Genomic DNA, 22,682 nt, shown 5'->3' with positions numbered 1-22,682 from the left:
AAGTATTAGATTATGAGACGGATGAAGTAATTACACTATATAATTACAATACAAAACACTTATAAATGAGGTCACTGCTTAAAAATAGAAGTTGAACTTGCTAACTCCTAAAATTCCTCATTTTGTGGCTATTTCAATGGCTTGTTTTTATGTGTGTGGAGAAGCATTATGAGAGAAAGAGAGTCATTGGCATCCATTTTTTTCTCCTATTTTTTTCATGTGAAGTTAAAATGACATATATTTTTAATTATTTTTACTATATATTTAAGATGTAGTTACCTTTTTCTCTCTTTTTTCTTCATTTATTATGTATTTACCTAAATGATTTTATGTTATATACCTAAATAATGGATAAAGAGAAGAAAAAGTTTCCAATTGGACCAGAGCACTACACCTTGTTAGAGGAGATAGGTGAAGGTGTTAGTGCATTGGTTTATCGTGCTCTATGTATACTTAACAATGAGATTGTTGCCATCAAGATTATTGACTTTGAACGTTGCAATAGCGATTTGGTAAATTTGATTGCTTTAACTCACAAATAATTGATGTTACTTTCATATATTGTACTTTTGTAATTTATGTTGTACCTTTTTCTTTCATAATTAATCTACCTGTTAGGTTTAGACAGAAAAATATATTATACTCCCTACATCCCATAATACAAAGCCTCTTTTGGTTTTTGCGCTGGAATTAAGAAAGTTGTCAATTTTTTAAAACTAATGATTACAAGTACATATATGCATGTGGGGTTAGAGAAAGATAAAGAGAAAGAGATAGAGAGAGAAAGTGTTGGAAATTGATGTTAAAAATTCAAAAAAAAATGATGGGAAAAAGATGACAACTCATTAAAAAGAGGGTAATAATGTCAAAAAAAATATAACCTTTAAATAGAAAGAGGCATTATATTTTGGTTTAGCCAAAAAGGAAATGAGGCTTTGTATAAAGGGATAGAGGGAGTAGAATTTAGTAGGATAACGAGAGATTATGAGATAAATAGTTAATGGAAAGGTCCATATAAGAGTACTTTGCAACATATCTTTAAATGTGTTTATTGGATTTTGCAGAAAAATATATCTCGTGAATCGCATACAATGTTCTTGGTTGATCATGCAAATGTTCTTAAATCACATTGTTCATTTGTTAATGACCACAATTTGTGGGTGGTCATGCCATACATGGCTGGTGGTTCATGTCTTCATATATTAAAGGCTGCCCATCCAGACGGATTTGAGGAAGTGGTCATAGCCACAATATTACGTGAGGTTTTGAAGGGTTTGGAATATCTCCACAGTCATGGTCACATACATCGAGATGTTAAAGTAAGTAGTTTAGCCTTTTAATAATTGTTAAATCATATTGAAGTGACATTAAATATTTCGGAAATTTCACCAAATGCCCCTGAGTTATATTTTTATTCACCATATACCCATGAAAATTTTCAAATTCACCGTATACCCTTGAGTTTAACAAAAATGTCACCAAAGACCCTTAATGACTAACTAACGACAGTTAAGTCCGTTTGTCATTAGGGTTAATTATGCCACGTGGAAGCATGTTATTGGTTATTATTGAAATTATTTAAATAATAATTATAAAAAAATAAAAAAAAAAATTAAAAAAAAAACACCACCTCTAACCTTTACCACCACCAGCCACCTTAACCTAGCCACCGCCACCATACCCCTCCCTCTTGTTGAACCTCAAAAACTCCTTTCTACCTTAGCCTAACATCACGCAACCACCCTGATTCGCCAGCAACCCAAGTCCCTTCCCCACGTCGTTGTCACCCACCTTACCCAAAAATCGACACGTTGAAACCCTAAAACCCCAAAATCGAAACCTTAAAAATCAAAATCAAGGGTTTCAGTTTTGGTTTTTTTTTTATTTTTTTTATTTTTACTTTGGGGTTCGGCGTTGTGTTTTAGGGGGTAGAGACAGCAAGGGGAGGGGCGGGTTGGGTTTGCCGGTTCGGGATGGCGTTGGCGCTGGATCAGGAGAAATCTGCACCCACCATCTTCGCGACACCTTAATTAAACCCAAAAATCGAAACCCTAGATTTCGATTTTAGGGTTTTCGATTTTGAGGTTTTGGCGTGGTGGTTTAGGAAGGGGGAGGGGCGATTTGGGTTCACCGGTGCGGGGAGGGGTTCTTGGACGCCGGCGGTGGGGTGGATTTTTTAGGGAGAATGGAGAGGGTTTTTCGATTGGGGGTTTTTGGTGTTTGTTGCGGTGGGGAATAGAGGAGGGAGGGGGTTATGGAGGGAGGAGTCACGCCGACACTGGTGCGGGGGAGGGGGTGGACGCCAGCGGTCGGCTGGCAGGGGGCTGGGTTGATGGGGAAGGGAGGTGGCTGAGGTTTTTTATTTTTATGTTTTTAGTTTTTTTATTATGAATTATAATTATATTATATTAATTAATAAAATTCAAAAATTAAAAGAAAACCAATCCCAGCATGCCACGTGGCATATTTACTCTTAATGACTAACGGAGGTTAGCGCCATTACTTATTAAGGGCATTTGGTGACAATTTTGTTAAACTCAAGTGTATACGGCGCATTTGAAAATTGTTATGGGTATTTCGTGAATAAAAAAATAACTCAGGGGCATTTGGTGAAATTTCCGTAAATATTTGACGTTGGTTGAAATGTATAGAGTATACTAAAGTAGACACTTCTTAATAATAGGGTGTATAAGTTAACTTGTGATGCAACAATATTCGCCACAACATTATTTAATGTATTCTTAGAATATATTAAACGCTATTTTTTTTGAAGGAATATATTAAACCCCGTTTTATTTAACGTAATCCCACTAAAGGATAATGTGTATTTCTAGTATTTAACAATAATTATTTTTGCTTCTTACATACACTTATATTGGAACTAGATTAAAATCCCGTGCAATACACGGTTGTTAATAAATATTTTTGACAATAGTAGTATAAAATAATACTCCTTATAATGTTATGAAAGATATGCAAAAATATTTCATTTATATATATATAGAATATGATTGTTGCTATTGTCCAAAAAAAAAAAAAAAAAAAGAATGTGATTGTTAAAGTGGAAAGAAAGTATCATGATGTACAATTAGTTTACTTAAAGATTTTGCAAAAAAAAAAAAAAAAAAAAAAAAAAAAAAAAAAAAAAAAACGAAAGTGGCGGGAAATTTTTTTACCAAGTAATGACAAGTGTCATTGGTTATTCGCTTTTAGTATAAGTTAATAGATTAGTCAAATGCCTACACGCTATCAAGAATATATATAATTTTTTTATCTAGATATTGTATTATTAAAGTAAAATGTACCACTTCATTTGTATTGAATTTGAAAAGAGCTCATTATGACTTTGATTATGAATAAAATATTTTACCTCGCTCTATAACCATATACATAGTATTTATTAGTATATCTTAAATGTAACAAATCTATAACATTATACTAAAGGCGAAACCAGGAATGACACATGTCATCTCCTGGTTAAAAATTTTCCCTCCAAAAGCTTTTTTTTATTTATTTATTTTTTGGCCAAAGCTTCTTAGAGAAGTTTTTAATACAAACTATTCAATAATATTTCACTTCCTATTTTATAAATATATTCCATTTGTACACAATCAAACAAAAATATAATTTTTTTTTATACAATATTATGCAATAATTGTTTTCTATCTATAACTTTATGATGTAATCCACAGTTACTTTTATTAGTCGTGTATATATTATTATTATTATTATTTTTTTTTTTGGTGTTAAGAGAGCAACAAGGGTGGGGGTAAGAATCGATCCCAAGATCTCCTGGAACCGGGAGGGAGCTCTAACCACTTGAGCTATCCCTCACTCGAATTCTCTCTGTTTTCTTTAGTGTGATCAATTTTTTAAAATTTTTTTGTAATTACAGAAATTTTATCCTATTTTGCAATTAGGTTTAATTTTTTATAATTAAATAATAATGCTAAACTAATGATAAGTATTAAGTTTTAAAAATTACCGTGCATGGCACGGGATTTAACCTAGTTATTGACTAATAATCAATAGTGACATGTGGAAAAATTGTGTAGTTAATAGCTCAAAATAACTCATATAATTATAAATGCTTCATATTTTAAATGAGTACACATTGGAAAGTAAATATTCTTTTAACCTGAATCTTTAGATAGTCTTTTTATTTTTTTTTTATTTTTTTATAAACCAAATGACACGTTTTGAATCGGGGATAGTAATCTTATACAAGCAAATTTAATTTATACAAAAGTGAAACAAACTTATCAACACTATTTCAGATTTCAAATTTAACAACAGTATTTCGGATTTAGCTCGGGTAAAAAACCCGTACAACCTATAATATTCTAAATTGTAACACATAGATGTAAAACACTTTCACAAGTTTTTTTTGTTAAATTATGATTCTTACAATTTAAAGTAACATGTAGCTTTGTAGAGTTAAGTATAAAACAAGGGGCTCAATTCTTGTAAAATGTGGGGAAAGGGGACTCTATTTATTTTATAGAGAGAAAAGGGACTGGGCTAGAATGGATTTGGGTTTTCGGTGGGTTCTAATTAAATAAGGGAAAGAATTGAGTCCCCTTGGTTAAACAATTGAGTCACTTTGGTCAACTAAAAAAAAGGAGTATGTTTTTTTTTTTTTTTTTTTTTTTTGGTAAACATTTTAATTTAAGACCAATAAAAAAAAAAAACATTTCCTTCCTCTTTTTGGAACAAAAATAAAGCATAAAATTACATTACTTTGAATGTTTATTTTCTTCATCATCTTCATTACATCATCGACCTTCTAACTCCACATTTCTCTTTAATTAAAATCATGACCATCTCATAAACTAACTCTGACTCACGTGGACTGTCAACCAACCTACCACCTAATATAATCACACCCATCCACTTGTTTATAGTTTGGGCATATTAGAAATCTCATAAAAGGATGCTTGACTTTCTTAGAAACTCTCCTTAATGACCTTCTTTTGCAATATACACTAGGCTTATCGATAAAAAAAATTTAGGGCCCTACAAGCCTTCACTAAAATTACGATGTGTGCTTCTACTACAAATGCAAGACAAATAAGCTACAAACCAGAGAGATGAAGAACATTAAAAAATTGTTGAAAGCTTTTTTTTTTTTTTGGATAACAAACATTAAAAAAAATTTCAAAAACAAAGCTTTTGTATTGTTGTTGTACTTTCTTAATTTCAAACAGCTATATTTTCAAAACAATCAGCAGAAATGATTAATGAAGGGATTGAATTTGTCTGGTTTAATTAAGGCAATAATTAGGGGACTTAATTCTTCTTGGGTTAAAGGTGAGTTAAGTCACCTGAAAAATACCCCCTAACACCAGAAATTTAACCCTAGTCCCCTTTTCCTCTATTAAATAAATAGAGTCCTCTTTTCCCACATTTTGCAAGAATTGAGTCCCCTATATTGTACTTAACTCTAGCTTTGTATATCAACCTACGTTAATTATGAAATATAAAGTTGTATAAATGTTTGTTTCCTATTTTGGTAAGATAAGCTATATTAATTTTAATTTTTATAATTGAAATAAATAAACATAATCTTAATATCTAAATATTATAACCCTTAGAAGGAGTTAAATAGAAATTATGCATAAGAGAAAACAACATAAAATGGGAGACAACCCTTCTTGGAAAAACTAAGACCATAATATTTCAAATGACTTCCTAAATCACCCTCATTACTCCTAGTTAATTCCTAACTCAACCCAATTAATATAATTAAACCAAGTCCACTAATCGAATTTAATCCCCCACACATAACACCAACAACCTAAGAAAAAAAAAGTTTAGAGAAATAAATTTGGCAGAATATTTTGAGAATATAATTTTTTTATGCTGTTCTCGAGAATTTATATCTAAATCAATTAAGGGTATGCCAAAATCAATTTTCATCATTTTTTGAAAGAAAATTTTCACCATTAAATTCTCTTTAAACCCAAACTATTTTGATTAATATAATATTATCTTTATTTATTTGATTTGTTCGAAGTTAGAATTTCTATACATTATTTAATCAATTAATATAATCTTCTCTTTTCATAGTTTATAAAAAAAAACGAGTAAAAATAAACTCAAAAACTCTTCTTTAATTTTTTTTCTCACCAAGACATATCAAATAAGAATTTTTTTTTTTTTTAAAAAAAGAATGAATTCAGTAATTTGAATGACATATTTTGGTGTGTCAAAAAAAATATGACATATTTTGAAAGTTATAATTGCATTTAATTTCTATTCTTAACCTCCTTATTTATTTTTATTTTTGTAACTTTTGTGTAGATAAATGGATGATATACTACTACTCCCTCCGTCCCTAAATTACATTCCTCTTTGGAAATTTACACGGGAATTAAGGAGGGAAGAATAAGACAAATAACAATTATTAGATAATGCAATGGGAAATACAAAGATAGAGTAGTTATTACTCATGACATGTCATCAATCCTTTGCAAAAAAAAAGGACCAATCACATGCTCTAATTGAAAATTTTTAACCAATCATATTCATTATAATTTGGCCCAAGAATTATGAGTGAGATTAGTTAAGTTAGAGTGAGAAAGCATTAAATATAAAACAGAAAAAGAGAGTTGATTTACTAAAAAAAACTTATCAAAAATAGAAAGGAGGAATGTAATTTTGGAATAACAAAAATAGAAAGGAGGAATGTAATTTAGGGACGGAGGGAGTAGTATAATTTTATTTTATTGATAAATTTATGCTTCTAGGTTTATTAGGCTTTCCATTCAAATTCGCTCACTTCCATCCCGTGTAGATCAGGTTATAAAAATTTGTATCAATAAGCAAATAGAAGCAAAATGTTATAGTTGACTTTAAAACAATATTACTCCGTAACTAATAAGAAAGCTCACAAGAATATCTGAATTATTGATAGCTCTATTTGAAAGGTATTTACATAGTTCACGAGAATAAAGTACAAATATATTAACTTGTCGTTCCTTTTTTTTTCAATAATATCAAATAACCTACATTTTATTTAATAGGCGGGTAATATTCTCATCGGTTCACGTGGTGCTGTTAAGTTGGGAGATTTAGGTGTTTCAACATGCTTATTTGACTCAGGAGACAGGCAACGAACGAGAAATACATTTGTTGGGACTCCTTGTTGGTATAAGTTTTTCCACTAAAAGTACTACTACCTCCAGTTCAATTTACTCGCAACAAAGGGGAATTATTTATGAGACATAAAATATTTATTTATTGCGAGTAAATTGAACCGGAGGTAGTATTTTGTATCTTAAATTATTTATCATATTGGCGTTCTCAAACATCATGATTTGGTTACACATCTTAAATATTGAATATAGCCTTGAAAGTTAAAATAGACACCAAGACATACCTTTTCACTATTTGATATTGAAATTGGCTAAACAAACTTATTTGATCTTATAGAGAAAATCAATTGCAATTTATATTATTTCAATGATTTTTGGCATTTATAATAAGTATTATGACATTATCAACCTTGCATTTGTGTTTAGATTAATTATACTTCCTCTCTACTTCGAATATTTCTTATTATTAACTATAATCGTTACTTAGCATCACTCATCATACTTTTGTTTTATTCACTATTAGAAAATAATGTAACTTTTCCTTTTTTGTTCCCTCTTGTGGAGCTTATTTAATTTCGTGCTCCTTCATTGTTATGAATTAAATTAGGTAGTGTAATGTTAGGTATTTATGATATAATACCTCAATTCTTCTTTTTGTTCTATCCTCTTGTCATTCATTGGTTCAAACAAAAAAAAGTTTGATCGTCCATTGATACATATGTATAAATATAAAATTATTACATGTGATCTGTTTTAAAATTGTTTCAATGTGTAACTTCTAAATATTAAATTTTCATAAATTACCTTAATACATAATTAAAGATCCAGTTAGTTAAACATGCGCACGTACTAGCTTAGTTATCACACAAAAAATACAAATGAAAGAGTAATAAAGTAGATAGACAAATTAAAAGCCACAAGGAATTAGATCAAAGAGATTTGGTCAACAAGTAGGGAATTAATTTTTTTTTTAATTTCTTAACTTTAAATGGTGGAAGAAACAATAGAATTACAAGCGATCTTCTTTTAAAAGCCTAATTTATTGATCAACCTATGTTTTTTTTTTTAAATACCATAATGATCCTTATCTCTATTATATAATTTAATGGGTGACGTATGTCTCCTTAAAAATAATATAATACCTCTTTGACCTTATTTTAATAATGAAAAAAAAATCAAAATTTATACAAAGAGAAATTTATAAAATTATAGATATTTGTAACAGTAGACATAATTCCTTATTATTAATATAGAAGCAAATAAATAACATCCTTAAATTTGATACTCCCTCCGTCCCTAAATTACATTCCTCTTTGGAAATTTACACGGGAATTAAAGAGGGAAGAATAAGACAAATAACAATAATTAAATAATGTAATGGGATGTACAAAGATAGATTATTTATTACTCATAACAAGTCATCAATCCTTTGCAAAACAAAAGGACTAATCACATGCTCCTAATTAAAAATTTTTAACCAATCATATTCATTGTAATTTGACACAAGGATTATGAGTGAGATTAGGTAAGGATGAGTGAGAAAGCATTAAATATAAAACAGAAAAAGATAGTTGATTTACTAAAAAAAAACTTACCAAAAATAGAAAGGAGGAATGTAATTTTAAAATACCAAAAATAGAAAGGAGGAATGTAATTTAGGGACGGAGGGAGTACTAGTTCTCCGTAAATGACTAAAACGCATGTCAAATTTGTAAAAGAAAATGTATGTGGCATGTTAATTTCTATTCATATTTTATTTAAAATGGTGTTAATTTATTTAAGGTGAACATATATTCATCCATGTCTCTCGATTATTTATTTTGAACTTTTAAATTTGTTAAGTCTTTTAATCATTTACATAATTTAGTTGTGTCTATCATTTTTTTAATGACTAAGGTATTTTAATAAATAATTCAATAATCAATTAATAACATAATTCTTGCATAAAAAAACGCATTTTGTGCATAATGAACTACTAGCACTCTATTTTATTCCTATGGAAAGATATATTAGTCTTAATGAGAAGCTAATATGATCTTTAAAATAATTGAAGATGCCAACTTTTCGTGTTCCATATGGGACGCACGAGTATGAATGTGACTTGTCAAAAGAAAAACAAGCAAAAATAAAATTAATTTCAATTAACAAGATGATTTAAGACATCAAACAATCAATCAAACTAATTTGTACTACTAAATACAAAAAAAAAAAATATGGCAAGTAAAGGTATCGATCCACAAGGAAGAGTTATACAAGATTGCTATGATTCAAGGCTTAAAGCTCAAGCTAATTTGAAGACTAGTTGGACGAATTAATCTAAATTCTAATAAAAAGAAGTCATCAAAAACCTAGTAAAAAGAAATCAAATCAAGTAAGCACTAGGAAAACATGATCCATTTAACCTAATTATCAAGGATTTGGGATTCAATTCATTTGGTCGAGTGATCATGTAAATAAAGAATGCAAAGGGAAATTATAATTATATTCGAGAGCAAATTTTCAAATTAATAAACCTAGATTTCGCCATACATGGTTAGTTCATAAGAAAAATTAGAAGAAAAATGCAATTAAGTACATTGCTTTTAATTCATTGTTCACATGTCAAATTAAAATCAATATGCTATCATGCTCAATACAGTGGGTGTACAATCCACTTACAACAACAACATGCTACCTTGATGGAAATATGTGCACCCTCAATGAGAAGGGTGTGACTTGTAAGGACAGGATAGCGCGTCCAATCACAAGAATTGTGCACCTGCGCTTAAATGTTGTGTGCCCATTTGAAAGTTGCAATAAGACCACACAAAACCGTTCATGTGCACGTCTTAGTGATCATGCAAAACTTCTTCCTCATTAAGCATAAGAGGCTTTAGACCTCTCTCCCTAGTCTCTCTATAGTTTGTCTTCATTACTCATGGTAGAACACATGCCCTTAACACAAATTAGACCTAAAAAATCATAACGTATAAGAAATCAAAATTAAATAAAGATACAACACAAAAGAGAAAAACATATCAATAAGAGAGAATACAATAGAAAAATTGTAAAAATGAAGAGAAACTAGTGACAAAGAAGAGTAAAAACCAAACAATTGGAATTACAATCGTGGCATAAATGTCATTCATTACGAGGTTGTACAAATTTATGTATCACTTTGGCACATATGTGCTGCTATAGAGCCTGCTTGGATAATTCTTTGTGACATGGTCATAACTCTCTTATTTCGTTCTTATTAACAACGAAAGCTAATGAAACATGGTTTCACTCCCAACCTTTATAAATTTCTAAATCATATGAAAATTTTGAAGATACTTTGAAGTAATCCATTTCCCATTTATATTTGATGTCAAGGCATAATGAACACTAACGTTTACATAATCTTTCAATTGCTAATAGTAGTGGAAATAACGTTTGAAAAACCTAACGTGTGTTGATGTATTTTTCATGACTCATTTTACAAACATAACTACATATAAGATGAAAATAGAGTTAACAAAAGTAACACTCATGACCATATTTCACAATGTTATTAGAAAAGGAAAGTAATTTTAAGGGATTAAGAAAGTATTGATGTTATTTGTCTCTAGGATGGCACCAGAGGTCATGGAACAACATAATGGATATGATTTCAAGTAAGTATTTTTTTCTATAGTTTTTGTAATTTTACTAAAACTTTGCTACGCAATGAAATTATCATTAGAATCAATTATCATATTTTATAGAGCTGATATATGGTCCTTCGGCATAACTGCTCTAGAGCTAGCTCATGGACATGCTCCCTTCTCAAAGTATCCTCCAATGAAGGTAGTATAAACGTGAAATAATGAAATTAATGTGTATTTTTATCCATAACTTGATGAACATGTTATTTTTATATTAGACTAAGCTAACAATTGTTTTTTAGGTCTTACTTATGACCATACAATATGCACCTCCTACTCTTAATTATGAAAGGGATAAGAAGTTCTCTAAGGTATATGATCCTCATTAAATTTTGATGCAACTAATTAAACCTTCCTTCATTACTATTTAAATGAAACATGTATATCTTTAATCTTGGAAATTTTTTCAAGAACTACCCCAAAGATAGATAACTTTGTGAACAATTACCCCTAGATGCCTAAAGTTTGTCTAGCACTTCCCACTAACGAATTCTATCCAATTGAGCCATTTGTAGATCCTACACCTTGTTTTCTAACCTAATTATATGTTTCCATTTATTTAAAGTCTTATTGTTGTTCTTTTCTCCCAAACTTATCTACTATACAAAAATTCGAGCAATTGAACACAATTTCTTACTAAATTAGGTAATGTTTTAAGCTATTGTTGTAATAGTGACCTATTTAATTGGTTTAAGGATTTTAATTACCTTCAATTGTTACAATTAGGGAATTACTTTAGGGTTTATGGCTTAGATTCAGTTTAGGAATTATAATATAGGGTTTAGGATTTAAATTGAATCATAGGTTTTGCTTTTATGGGATTCTAGGGTTCGAATTCAATTGTATTTTAAGTAATAAGTAGGAAGAAAGAGAGAGATTGCACATGAGAGGAAGAAAAGAGTTTTTGCTGAAAAGGGAAAAGAATTTCTTTCTTTAATTTAAGATCTGCTTAATTAGGTCAAATAATAAAAATGGTGAAAGGTTAAAAGAGGTAGTTGGGAAGGGTGTTAATTAGGTGAGAAAATGCAGGTGTGGGCCCTATAAATGGCTCAATCGAATGGAATCTATTAGTGGGTAGTGCTAGACAAATGTTAGGTATTTTAGGGGTAGTTGTTCAAAAAAAAAAAAAAAAACGTGTTGTTCACAAAATTGTCCATCTTGAGGGGTAGTTTCGACAAAATTTCCTTTAATATTTAATAATCAATAGTACATATATTTAAAAAAAAAAAAGTGATTTTTAAAAGTACTCTTTTGTGCATCATTAACATGATTACTTTATATATTCAGTCATTTAAGCAAATGATTGCCAGTTGTTTGGTTAAAGATCCTGCAAAGAGACCTGCGGTTAAAAAGTTGATAAAGCATACATTCTTTAAACAAGCTAGATCAAATGAGTATATCACACGAACACTTTTGGATGGCTTGCCATCTCTTGGAGATCGAATAAAAGCACTGAAGGTTCACTACTTAACATTTACTTTTTATGTTTATTGCTATATATAGTTTATATATTAATTGTGTTTCTTACTTAACGGTGATTTTCTCACCTAAAAAAAGGATCAACTACAAAACAATTGGCGGAGGGAGTAATTAATTATTTATCATTGATTGATATTATTTACATTTTAACAGAGGAAAGAAGAAGATATGCTTGCCGAAAAGAAAATGGCTTATGGTGAGAAAGAGGAGCTCTCTCAGGTATAATGTATATATGTGATTTATATAACTGATGTTAATTAAGATAATAAGAGACACTTGGACAAATTTATTTACAAACTTGTTTCATACAAGGTCTTCGAACATTATACTTAAAATCAGAAGGAACTAGAAACAACAGTTTGTGAAAATTGTAACACAAGAATAATCTTGAAATTTATTTAACATTATACTTAACATTGGAAGGAATTAGAAACAACAATTTGTGAAAATTGAAACTACAAGAGTAATCAAGAAATTTACACATACACACGCATACACACATGCACAACACACCCACTATATGGTTTGAATTTTGAATCAGTGAAGAACATTTTTAACTTGAAGTTAAAAAAACAAAATATTAATGAATTTTGGTGTAGGCTCAAGTTAATACTAATTTAATTAATTAGTGTTATTGGGGTAGCTAACGCGTGCGCCATAGCTGGCTATGTCCATTGAGCTCTTTTGGTTTGACCTTATGCCACTAATTTAGTCGTTAACAATTTTAATGAGGGAATATATGTAACAATTATTTTTACCAACAATAAATGTCTGCACACTATTCATAAGTGTTTAGAGAAATAGGCAACTAACATCAGTGAGAGCAAATAAGTGAATAAACATGTTAAAGGGTATAAAGGTCCAAGTACTACTCATAAGAGTTATTTCAAATTTTAAAAGGTAGGGATTGATAAGTAAGTTATCATAATTATTTTATGTAAAGTAATCCATTAAAGATGGTATTTCTATCAAATTTTACCAAGTGTACTTGGTCTTATGATAAGGATTGTATTTCACAACTCGAGGTTATAAGGTTATAAGATCAATCCCCAGTCACTTTAAGATGAGGATTCCCATACCTCCCTCAACTCCCAACTATCAGAGGGCCTTACCCATTAACCCAAACTCGGTTGATCAGTGCCAAAATCTTGTCTTATAGGACGTCTTCGCCTTACCTATGAGAAAAATAAAACTTATCATTTACAGTTAATTATTTCAGTATAACTAATACTCACCTAACACTAATATAGATATACTTTATAATATTAGGCTTATATGTGGCTCTTTCATTTGCAGAGTGAATACAAACGAGGCATCAGCACTTGGAATTTCAATTTAGAAGATGTGAAAGCTCAAGCAGCCCTGGTACCTCTTTATACTCAACGCTAGAATATAGCTTCATTTTTAGAATTTTTCATGCATCTTTAAAAAATAAAATAAAAAAATAATTGCATACGCATATATGTATTAATATATGTATTAATGTAACCTTGTACGTACCCCCTGTATATATTTTTAATGTTCAAGTTTAGGATCTTTTAACCATTCAAAACATGGTATAATATCTACATAATTTTTTATGAAAATTTGATAATTACAGCCTACTATAATTTTTTTTAGTAATTACCACCTATAATAATTTTTTTTTATTTTTTTATTTTACCACCAACAATTTTAAAAAAATCAAATTAATTAACTTTTTGCTTAAAGCCTCTTGCATGAAGTCACTTATGGCCCTACTCCATACTTTTTTCTCTTCTTTTTCCTTCTAATGATTTTCCCTTCTCTATTCATTAATCTATATCAAATTTAGGCATTAAAAAAAAAAAAACTTAAAGTCGAAAAGTTAAAATGAACTATAATTATGGTTTCAAAAATCATTCTCTTTGCTTCGATACTCAAATGCAATCGAACAAAAAAGTATGTATTGTTGTTTAATGCTTTTGAATACTTAAATTGGGGTTTTTGGAAGGACATTAGGGTTTTGAAATCGAATTGGAGATTTGATTATAGTGAGGCATTTGGGGGAATTAACTCAAACAAATTTCGTGAATTTTACATTATGATTAACAAAGTTATGGTTGTCATGAGTGATTAATTTACCATAATCAATAAAAAAAAATTCCTAATTTACCTTTCTTTTTTTCTGTTATGCGTGAGTTTGAAAGCAACAGGTTTCCAAAGCATGGTATCCCTCCAATGCTGTCTTTGTTGTTCATCTTTGGACCCCCTCTGTTTTTTGACATAATTGTATATTGAATTGTGATTTTTGAAAGAATTTACGCAAAATCAATTAAAAAGGAAAGAGAAGAAAGATAGAGATAGAAATTGCTGGGAAAATTTTTGTGTATTAGTATCACTACATGGAATTAAAGAAGAAGACATAGATAGTGAAAGAACACAAAAGGGAAATCGAGAGAGAAAGCAAAAAAAAAGTGCAAAAATTGAAGGGAATGACGTATTGAAAGGGCATTTAGGCAAACTAGTAATTAAATATTAGGTCTAGAACAACTATTGGTGGTAAAATTAAAAAATAATAATGTTGGTGGTGATTACTAAAACTTGAATTAGTTGGTGGTAAATATCAAATTTTCCTTACCTTTATGTAATACAAAAAAAAAAAACATAATTATGCAGGATCTTGTATCACTCTTTTTAATGAATGCTTTAAGAATATCACAATTTTATATTTTTTTGTGTTATGTAATTAGAAATACTAATTATAAAATATTTGCATTGGAATATGCTTATGGCTAAAATTAGAAAAAAAATTAAAAGAAACAAAAAAAGTAGTACTTATTTATTTATTTTTTTTTATTTTATTTCAAATGAATCTCAATAGAATATAAAATATATATTGTAAATATTGTGACACATTGTACACAAATTCTCTTTTACCACTAGGGCAAAGCCTCATAGGTTGTAACCTCTTTGAGCAATTTATTTTTTGGATGGGAAAAAGTGTGAGATTTCTCTTGGTCTCTCCGTTAAAAATAAATGACCAAAAACAGCTAATGGTTTTTGTAGTATCTCAAAGAAGGAACCAAAATCCATAACTAAAGAAAAGAAAGGATAAATATTAATATTATTTACAAAGCTAAGCTAGTACAATGCATATTATAAAAATTATTGAATCTATTTATAAATTTTCCATAATTTGTGATATGTAATGTAGATCCAAGATGAGGACAATTTTGATAAAGACAATGGAGCTGTGGTTGGTAGCTCTACAAATAATCATCCACAAATTTTGGATAACATTTACGTAAGCACCTTTATAATATATGTGTGTGTATGTATGTCTATATAACGTATTACGCATGTATAATTTTTTTTTTTTTTTTTTATCTTAATACTAAAAATGCATTGTTTGATGCAGGAGGAGGGCGAATCATCTAATAATCAAACTTACAAGTATATCTTTCAATTTATATAAAGCAACATATTTATAGCTACTTTCTTTGTGCAAAGAAAATAAAAGTCTCATTTCACTTAATAACTTTTTTTTTAAATAAGTTTTATTTACTAATATTTAAATATAATTTTGTATCAATGTAACTCCACTACCCTATTTTACAAATAATTTATTTTTAATAATTCAAACTTTATCATTTTTTTTTTAATTTCAACATCCTAACTACATATGCAATAGGTGAATGAGACTTTTATATGAAGACGGAGAAAGTATAAAATCTTAATAACAACTTGCTACGTCAATGTCTTTAATGTTCTTTTCTACGGGTTGTTCTTCAGAACAAATTGTCAAAATTCTGATGATGATTTAGGCATAGCTAGTCCAGAAAATGATAAAGCTGCATCACAATGTAATTCTCCTCGTCGAACCGAGAACGTCGAAAGAAATATGGGTGAATCATCAAACAATGTAGGTGAAGTATCAAGTAATGAAGGCATGCGAAAAATGGTAGAAAAATGTTCACTACCTCTGCATAGTAGAAGGGCAAGCTCATCAGCATGTACTTATACATTAGATATACCAACAAAGACAACCATGAGAGTTGAAAGGTTATATTCTTAACTAATACAAGTATCTCTTAGCTTATAAGGTATATATTTAAACTTTTGAAAATATAATTTGAATAATGCTTCATACATATATTTAAGTTTTTTTAAAAAAAAACTTGTAATATGTGAGCATATTATGAATGTATACAACTAATAAGCTTTAGAGCAACTTCAATGGCAAGCTAGTTTAACAATTAGCTTGTCATGCCTCATAAGCTTTTAAGCTAATTATCATTTTAGCTACTTTTTGCTCCAATGGCTAACTATTAGCTTAGTATATATACATAATATATATGTATATATACGAATATGTACATAATATATATGTGTATATACAAATGTGTATATACAAATATGTACATAATATATATATATGTATGTATGTATGTATGTATGTATGTATGTATGTATGTATGTATGTATGTATGTATATGTATATGTATATATATATATATATATATATATATATATATACATATATATATATATACATATATATATATATATGTATATGTAGCTTTTGATTATTTCTGAATAATACAACTTTTATATGGTTTCTGCTCTAAACAAGAAATTTTACCTGCTACCTTTATAACAGGTTAAAATTTTATTTTATTTTTATAAATTTGTTATAGTTTAATTAACTCTTACTTAAAACCTTAATTATAATTAACAATTAAAATAATTATTCTTAAAAAAATCAAAATATTTCTTTTAAAAAATCAAAAAAATCATTCCCCTATCCATATCCCTCATCAGCTACCGACCCACCACTGCCACATCCTTCCTAGACGCTTGCGCACCCAGACCCACCCAGACCCACCCCACCCCCCGGCGCTAGTGCTGACCCCCTCATCCTGTGTTGTTTAGCCCTCTTTCCCTCTCCCCCCTAACCACCAACGACCCCCCCCCCCCCCCTAACCACCAACGAACCCCCCCCCCCTAAATGTGAATCCCCCTTCCCCCGACCACAAATTTACTTCTTAAAACCCATCCCCAACCTTCGAATACCCCTAAACAGACATCACTAGGGTTCCGGTTAGGGTTTTCGAAGGTGGGGGACGAGTTTTAGGGGGTTTTATTGGCAGAGAAAGAGGTTTCGGTTAGGAATTTATTGTGGGCGGAAGAAGGGGATTACGGTAAGGCTGGTGGTAAGGGGAAAGAGGTGCGGCGCGAGATAGGGGGTCGGCTGTGGCGCCGGAGGGCAGGAAGGGGGTGGCAGTGGTGGCTGGTGGCTAGGATTTTTTTTTTTTTTTTTGGAAAGAATAAAAAGATCTTTTAAAAATTAAAAACATTAAATAGATAAAAAAATTAAATTAAAATAAATTGTTAAACTACTAATAATGACATGTGTCTCATGTGTCTCATAAAACCTGTTAATCAGGTTTATAACCGGTCATGACTTGTTTTAAGTGGATACCTCCAAAGGTTGTATTATTTAGAAATAATCAAAATTTTGACTTGTTTTTGGCGGACCGCTCAAAGGTTGTATTATTTTTTCATAATTTTTCCTTTTTTAAAACAATCAATTTGACTTTTAATACAATAATAAAATGTAATGTAATTGATTTGTGTCTTAATTTCGATCGTTTTTGCAAACATTTATTTATTTATTTTTTTTTTTTTGTTGAGGTGAAGTTATTTTTTTTTTTTTTTTTTTAATAATATAATGTTTGTCTAAAGAAACAAATAAAAAAAAAAGGTTATTTGTTTCATTTAGATAAACTTGTTAAGGAGAATTTTATGGTGAAATTTTGTTGAGAAAAATACGAAATAAATCATGATAATAATTGTTGAGTTTAAAATGTGCTAATAAAAAAATAATAAAAACAAAACGTAAAAAAATCTCATGTTTGTTTAATTTTCTTATAATGTTCAAACTAGATTGTTTAATTATATTCTTTTTTTGCAGTTTCAAATCACCAAAACATCATGAACGTGTACTCTCCAATGAAGGTACAACATGTTCACAAGGGGATGAATCAACTCCAAGAACTTTTCTACCTTCACCAGGCATGTCTCTATAATTTATGTTATTATCAAATTTTATTTAACTATCAATCAAATTTTAATCATTTTATGCAATTATTTAGTGACAAGTAATGCTGATGAAATGGAAGAGAGGGTTATCCAAATAAAAGGGCGTTTTCAAGTTACTAAAGGCGACCATGAAAAGGTACCATGTATAAATGTGTATATATATATATGTACATATGTATATATATATATACATATGTATATACATATACATATATATATAGGCTCTTGTGAGAATTTTTCTTATGTGAGAACACTCTTTATGTTCTAAATTTTTACTTGTATGTTCTAAATTTTAAATCTGATGTTCTAAACTTTTCCTTAGGTGTTCTAAATTAAATCAAATGTTCTAATTTAGTACTCACATGTTCTAAACCATAAATTAGTTAAGTTTGTGTCAAAAATTTTAAATAACTTGTTCCAAAATTTTAAATTATATGTTCTAAATTTTAAAACGTGTGTTCTAAGATTTTTAATTATATGTTCCAGATTTTAAAGCGTATGTTCTATTCTTTTTACATGTATGTTCTAAATTCTTTACTCAATATTCTATATCAGTTTGTTCTACATTTTTATTCACATGTTCATAATCTTAAGTCAGATGTTCTAAATTTTACTCATATGTTTAAAATTTCATATGGCAAATTTTTTAAAATTTTAATCACTTGTTCTAATTCTAAAATCAGATGTTCTAAACATATTACTCACACAAATGTTCTAATTTATTATTCATATGTTCAAAACTTTAATTTGAGTCACATGTTCTAAATTTTAAATCGCATGTTCTAAATTTTTACTCACATGTTCTAAAATTTTACTCAGATGTTCTAAATTTTAATTCAGTTCTCATACAAGTATGAATTCTCACATATGGACCTATTCTCACCGAATCCCTCCCCTATACACACATATGTATATATATACACATATGTATATATGTATATATATATATGTATATCAATTCCCATTATGTCACATTGCATTATACACATTTTCATGTACGTGTTAATATACAACACAATTGAAGGTTGTGCAAGTATGTGGGGGTGCATGCGTGTACATATACTCCCTCTATTTTTTTAAGTGTTACACTTGCTTTGATGAGTTTGATAAACCGTTTCTGTTCTTAGCATCTACTTGCTGTAATAGTATGAACTCTTATAGCTCAGAGTGGTTTCACAAACTCTCGGACTATACTACTACTTCTATGTTGCTGTTTATGAACAGCAAAACTGTTTTCCTTGTTCTGATGATTAATTTCATCAGATTTATCATGATATAATACTAGTATGTGCCCTTTTGTGTTAAAAAAATAATTCATTTCAAGACAAAGGGTAATATAATATAATAATATAGAATTGTATATAATGCTTTTCATGATCCCTATCCTATCCATTTTTAAATAAACTAACTCTACAATCTTATAAAAACACCCAATTATCCTACATACATCTTATTATATTACAGTAAATTAAACCACCTAAAATAAGATGTCGTTTAAATTGTAATGCTAAATAATAAAGGTAGTAATTTGGTGTATTAAACACACATTGCTAATATCTAAACTTTAATTGGCTTCAAAAGTTCAGGTTATGTCTGGCATCATTATGACTTTCTATTTTTTTGTTTTTTGTTTTTCAAAATTAACGTAAGATAATGAATCAATAATTGGGAAAATTTTATTACAATCGTGATAATTTTGAAAATTGACAATAGAAAAATAGAAACAATTTTTTCTTGTTTCTTGTTTTTTGATATTTTGTTTTTTTTAATAAAACAAAAAACTGAAAACAAAAAACGATACCTCATTAAGGCCTTAATTTATCACAAGCTCAGAATGTTACATATTTTAAAAGCTAAAATATAGTTGAGAATATATATTTTCTTCTTCCTATAATATCTTCATTGATATATTTGCATAATCTTTAAGACATACTTTTGAACATTAATATCGTTAATTGCATATTAACAAAAATTATAAAAAATTGATATCATAAAAATTTACATTGAAACAAATCTATGATATCTCACTTGTCCATAAAATTTTGTACATGTCAATAAATGTTATTTGTCAGAGTTTTTAAAGGTTAGCCATTAAAAAAATACGAACTACATTATAAGACGGAGGGAGTATTATTTTTGTTTATTATATATTTACGCTCTTAACTATTGTATCTACAATTCCATGTTATCAATTTTTTTATGCATGTTAAATTAGAATTCCAAAAGAACAAAAAATCATCATCATATTTTATAAATTATGGTGAAGAGTCTTATGACTATAAAAATTATATGTATTTGTAGGTTACTATTCCAACTCCTACAACAGCTTTACCTTCTCCAAAGAGTGAAAGATTAGTGAATCATTCGAATTGTTTGTTTTCACTACTACAAGCTATTCTACAAGCTAATGCCACTCAAAGGGTATGGTTTATGCACAAAGCATACTTTGTCACATTTTATTTTTTTATTTTTTATTTTTTTTTATTTTTTATTTTTTATTTTTTTTTTTGGTCACATTTTATTGGTTTAATTGCTAATTACAAATATTTTTATTTTGTTCAAAATATATAGGAAAACCTTTTTGGTATGGTGAAACAAATTTCCTCCACTTTAGTTAATGGTAATTATATATCTTTCTCTTCTAGATTAAAATTAAAAAAAAAAAAAATTATAGTAAGAATGAAATGCTCAAACTATTTTGCTTATATAATTTTTCAGAAAATTGCAACGGTGAAGGAGGATGTACTCATGCTAGTATTGTAGCCATTGAAAAATCATTGGTAAGAGTAATCAAGTTTTGAAAATATAAGATACGTATCAAAATTATTTTCATGATGTAGACGTCAAAAGTTATATTCACACAAAAAACTTAAGATAAGGTTTAAAGTAACAATAAATCATGTCAAGTATTCAGTATAAGATCGTGTTTGGTATAGTGTTTTTAAGTGGTGAAAATAGAACTGATTAATCGTTTTCATTACCAATGTTTTGGTAAAAGAATAGGCCATAGGGTAACACACTTCATTTTATTAGGGTAACTCATTGTCACCAAATTTTTGCCTCTCGCAACCTTATGGTAATAATACTGTTCACTTCCTTAATCCTTAAATAGATAGAAAAAATTATTTCAATTGCGTATACAATATAATCAAGTATTATCATTCTCAATGTTGATATCTGTTCTTATAAGTTTCCTTTCATATTTATTTGTTATTATTTCTTTTAGGGTTTTCTTAAAATTTTTATTACAATGAAATAAAATAGTATACTCATGATGTTTGTTTATGTTTTAATAGCTTGAAATTAGTCAAAACAAAGAGAAAGAACTACATCAAGAGATTACAATGCTTCAATCGAGGTATGTACATTAACCTTTAAATAGGTGGTGTACCATGGATGTATAAACAATTTTAATTCTAAAATTCTTATTTAACTATTTTCCAGGATAAATCGTATTGAAGAAGAGCTCCAAAAATCTAAAACAACAGCTAACACTACTCAATGATTGTTGAAATTATTAAAGTACAAAAGAAAGAAAATTAATAAAACAAAAATTGTTGTATTGGGAAAACTATGATGTGGTTATTTTTGGGTTTAAGGTTAATATTTTCCCTTTCTTGATGAATGTAATTTCCTAGAGAATTGTATGAATTTATAGACAATTGATTTTGGCTATTAAAATATACATACATATCTTATTCGTTCACTACCTTTTAGATGTTTTTTATGTGTATTTATATGTATGAACTTAATATGCTGGTATTAGTGAAATTATTGTATAAGCTTATATTTCCTCCGTTTTCTTTTACTTGCAACACTTCCCTAAAAAGAATATGTCACAATACTTACAACACACTATAAAAGGAAGGTTACTTTAGGGAAAAACTATACTATTTCTCTTATTTAAAGCACATGGCCCACTAAATTACACTCCTAACAACCACTCATCTTATTTTAAAGTTTATTATATCATGTAAACCCCACCTTTCTTAATTACCGCGCTAAAGGGTTTGTTGCATCTAAAAGAAAACGAAGGAAGTATTTAATTTAAATTTCTTGCGTGCATTGATTAATATGAATTATAAGAGTAGTTAGCTATACATATAATGCATGTAAACCCTATTTTTAATACAATTCATTCGCATATAAAATATACATATAGAGTTCCATAACAACCATTGTAACACCTCAACCCCTGATTGGAGTGGGGTCCATTGCCATGAATGTGTGACAGGCTAAAGTCGTATCACCTAATCAAAAGTTTTACCTATGTCCTCTAACTAAAGTAGATAGGGAAGTAGGGTCGAATCCACAGGGAAACTGGTCTTTCTACTCCTAATTAATTAATATAGTCTAAATTATCAAGGTAGCAAAATTG

The 22,682-nt window shown here is 28.9% G+C and overlaps 1 protein-coding gene across 1 annotated transcript; it reads left to right on the top strand.

Moving 5' to 3' along the window:
* Positions 1–347: 347 nt before the first annotated feature.
* LOC145610567 (uncharacterized) lies at positions 348–21,809 on the top strand. Its single transcript, XM_081665881.1, has 19 exons — positions 348–512; positions 1,065–1,319; positions 7,026–7,150; positions 10,688–10,732; positions 10,823–10,904; positions 11,005–11,073; positions 12,050–12,220; positions 12,395–12,460; positions 13,538–13,606; positions 15,417–15,506; positions 15,621–15,655; positions 15,995–16,264; positions 18,177–18,277; positions 18,358–18,440; positions 20,606–20,725; positions 20,876–20,924; positions 21,023–21,084; positions 21,601–21,662; positions 21,749–21,809. Exons 1-19 carry the CDS (start codon positions 348–350, stop codon positions 21,807–21,809), a joined length of 1,980 nt encoding a protein of 659 aa, XP_081522007.1.
* The last annotated feature ends 873 nt before the right edge of the window (positions 21,810–22,682 follow it).

This window comes from Chenopodium album, chromosome 24 (genome assembly GCF_948465745.1).
Source record: "Chenopodium album chromosome 24, dcCheAlbu1.1, whole genome shotgun sequence".
Lineage (NCBI taxonomy): Eukaryota > Viridiplantae > Streptophyta > Magnoliopsida > Caryophyllales > Amaranthaceae > Chenopodium > Chenopodium album.
The sequence above is the reverse complement of the archived record's forward strand: the minus strand, read 5'-3'. Positions and strand labels throughout refer to the sequence as shown.

Excerpts from the sequence above, each read along its gene's own strand:
- LOC145610567 (XM_081665881.1), top strand. The coding sequence starts at position 348 with ATGGATAAAGAGAAGAAAAAGTTTCCAATTGGACCAGAGCACTACACC. Across the intron at positions 13,607-15,416 it reads TGAAAGCTCAAGCAGCCCTG|ATCCAAGATGAGGACAATTT; the intron begins GTACCTCTTTAT and ends TATGTAATGTAG. Across the intron at positions 18,441-20,605 it reads CTAAAGGCGACCATGAAAAG|GTTACTATTCCAACTCCTAC; the intron begins GTACCATGTATA and ends ATGTATTTGTAG.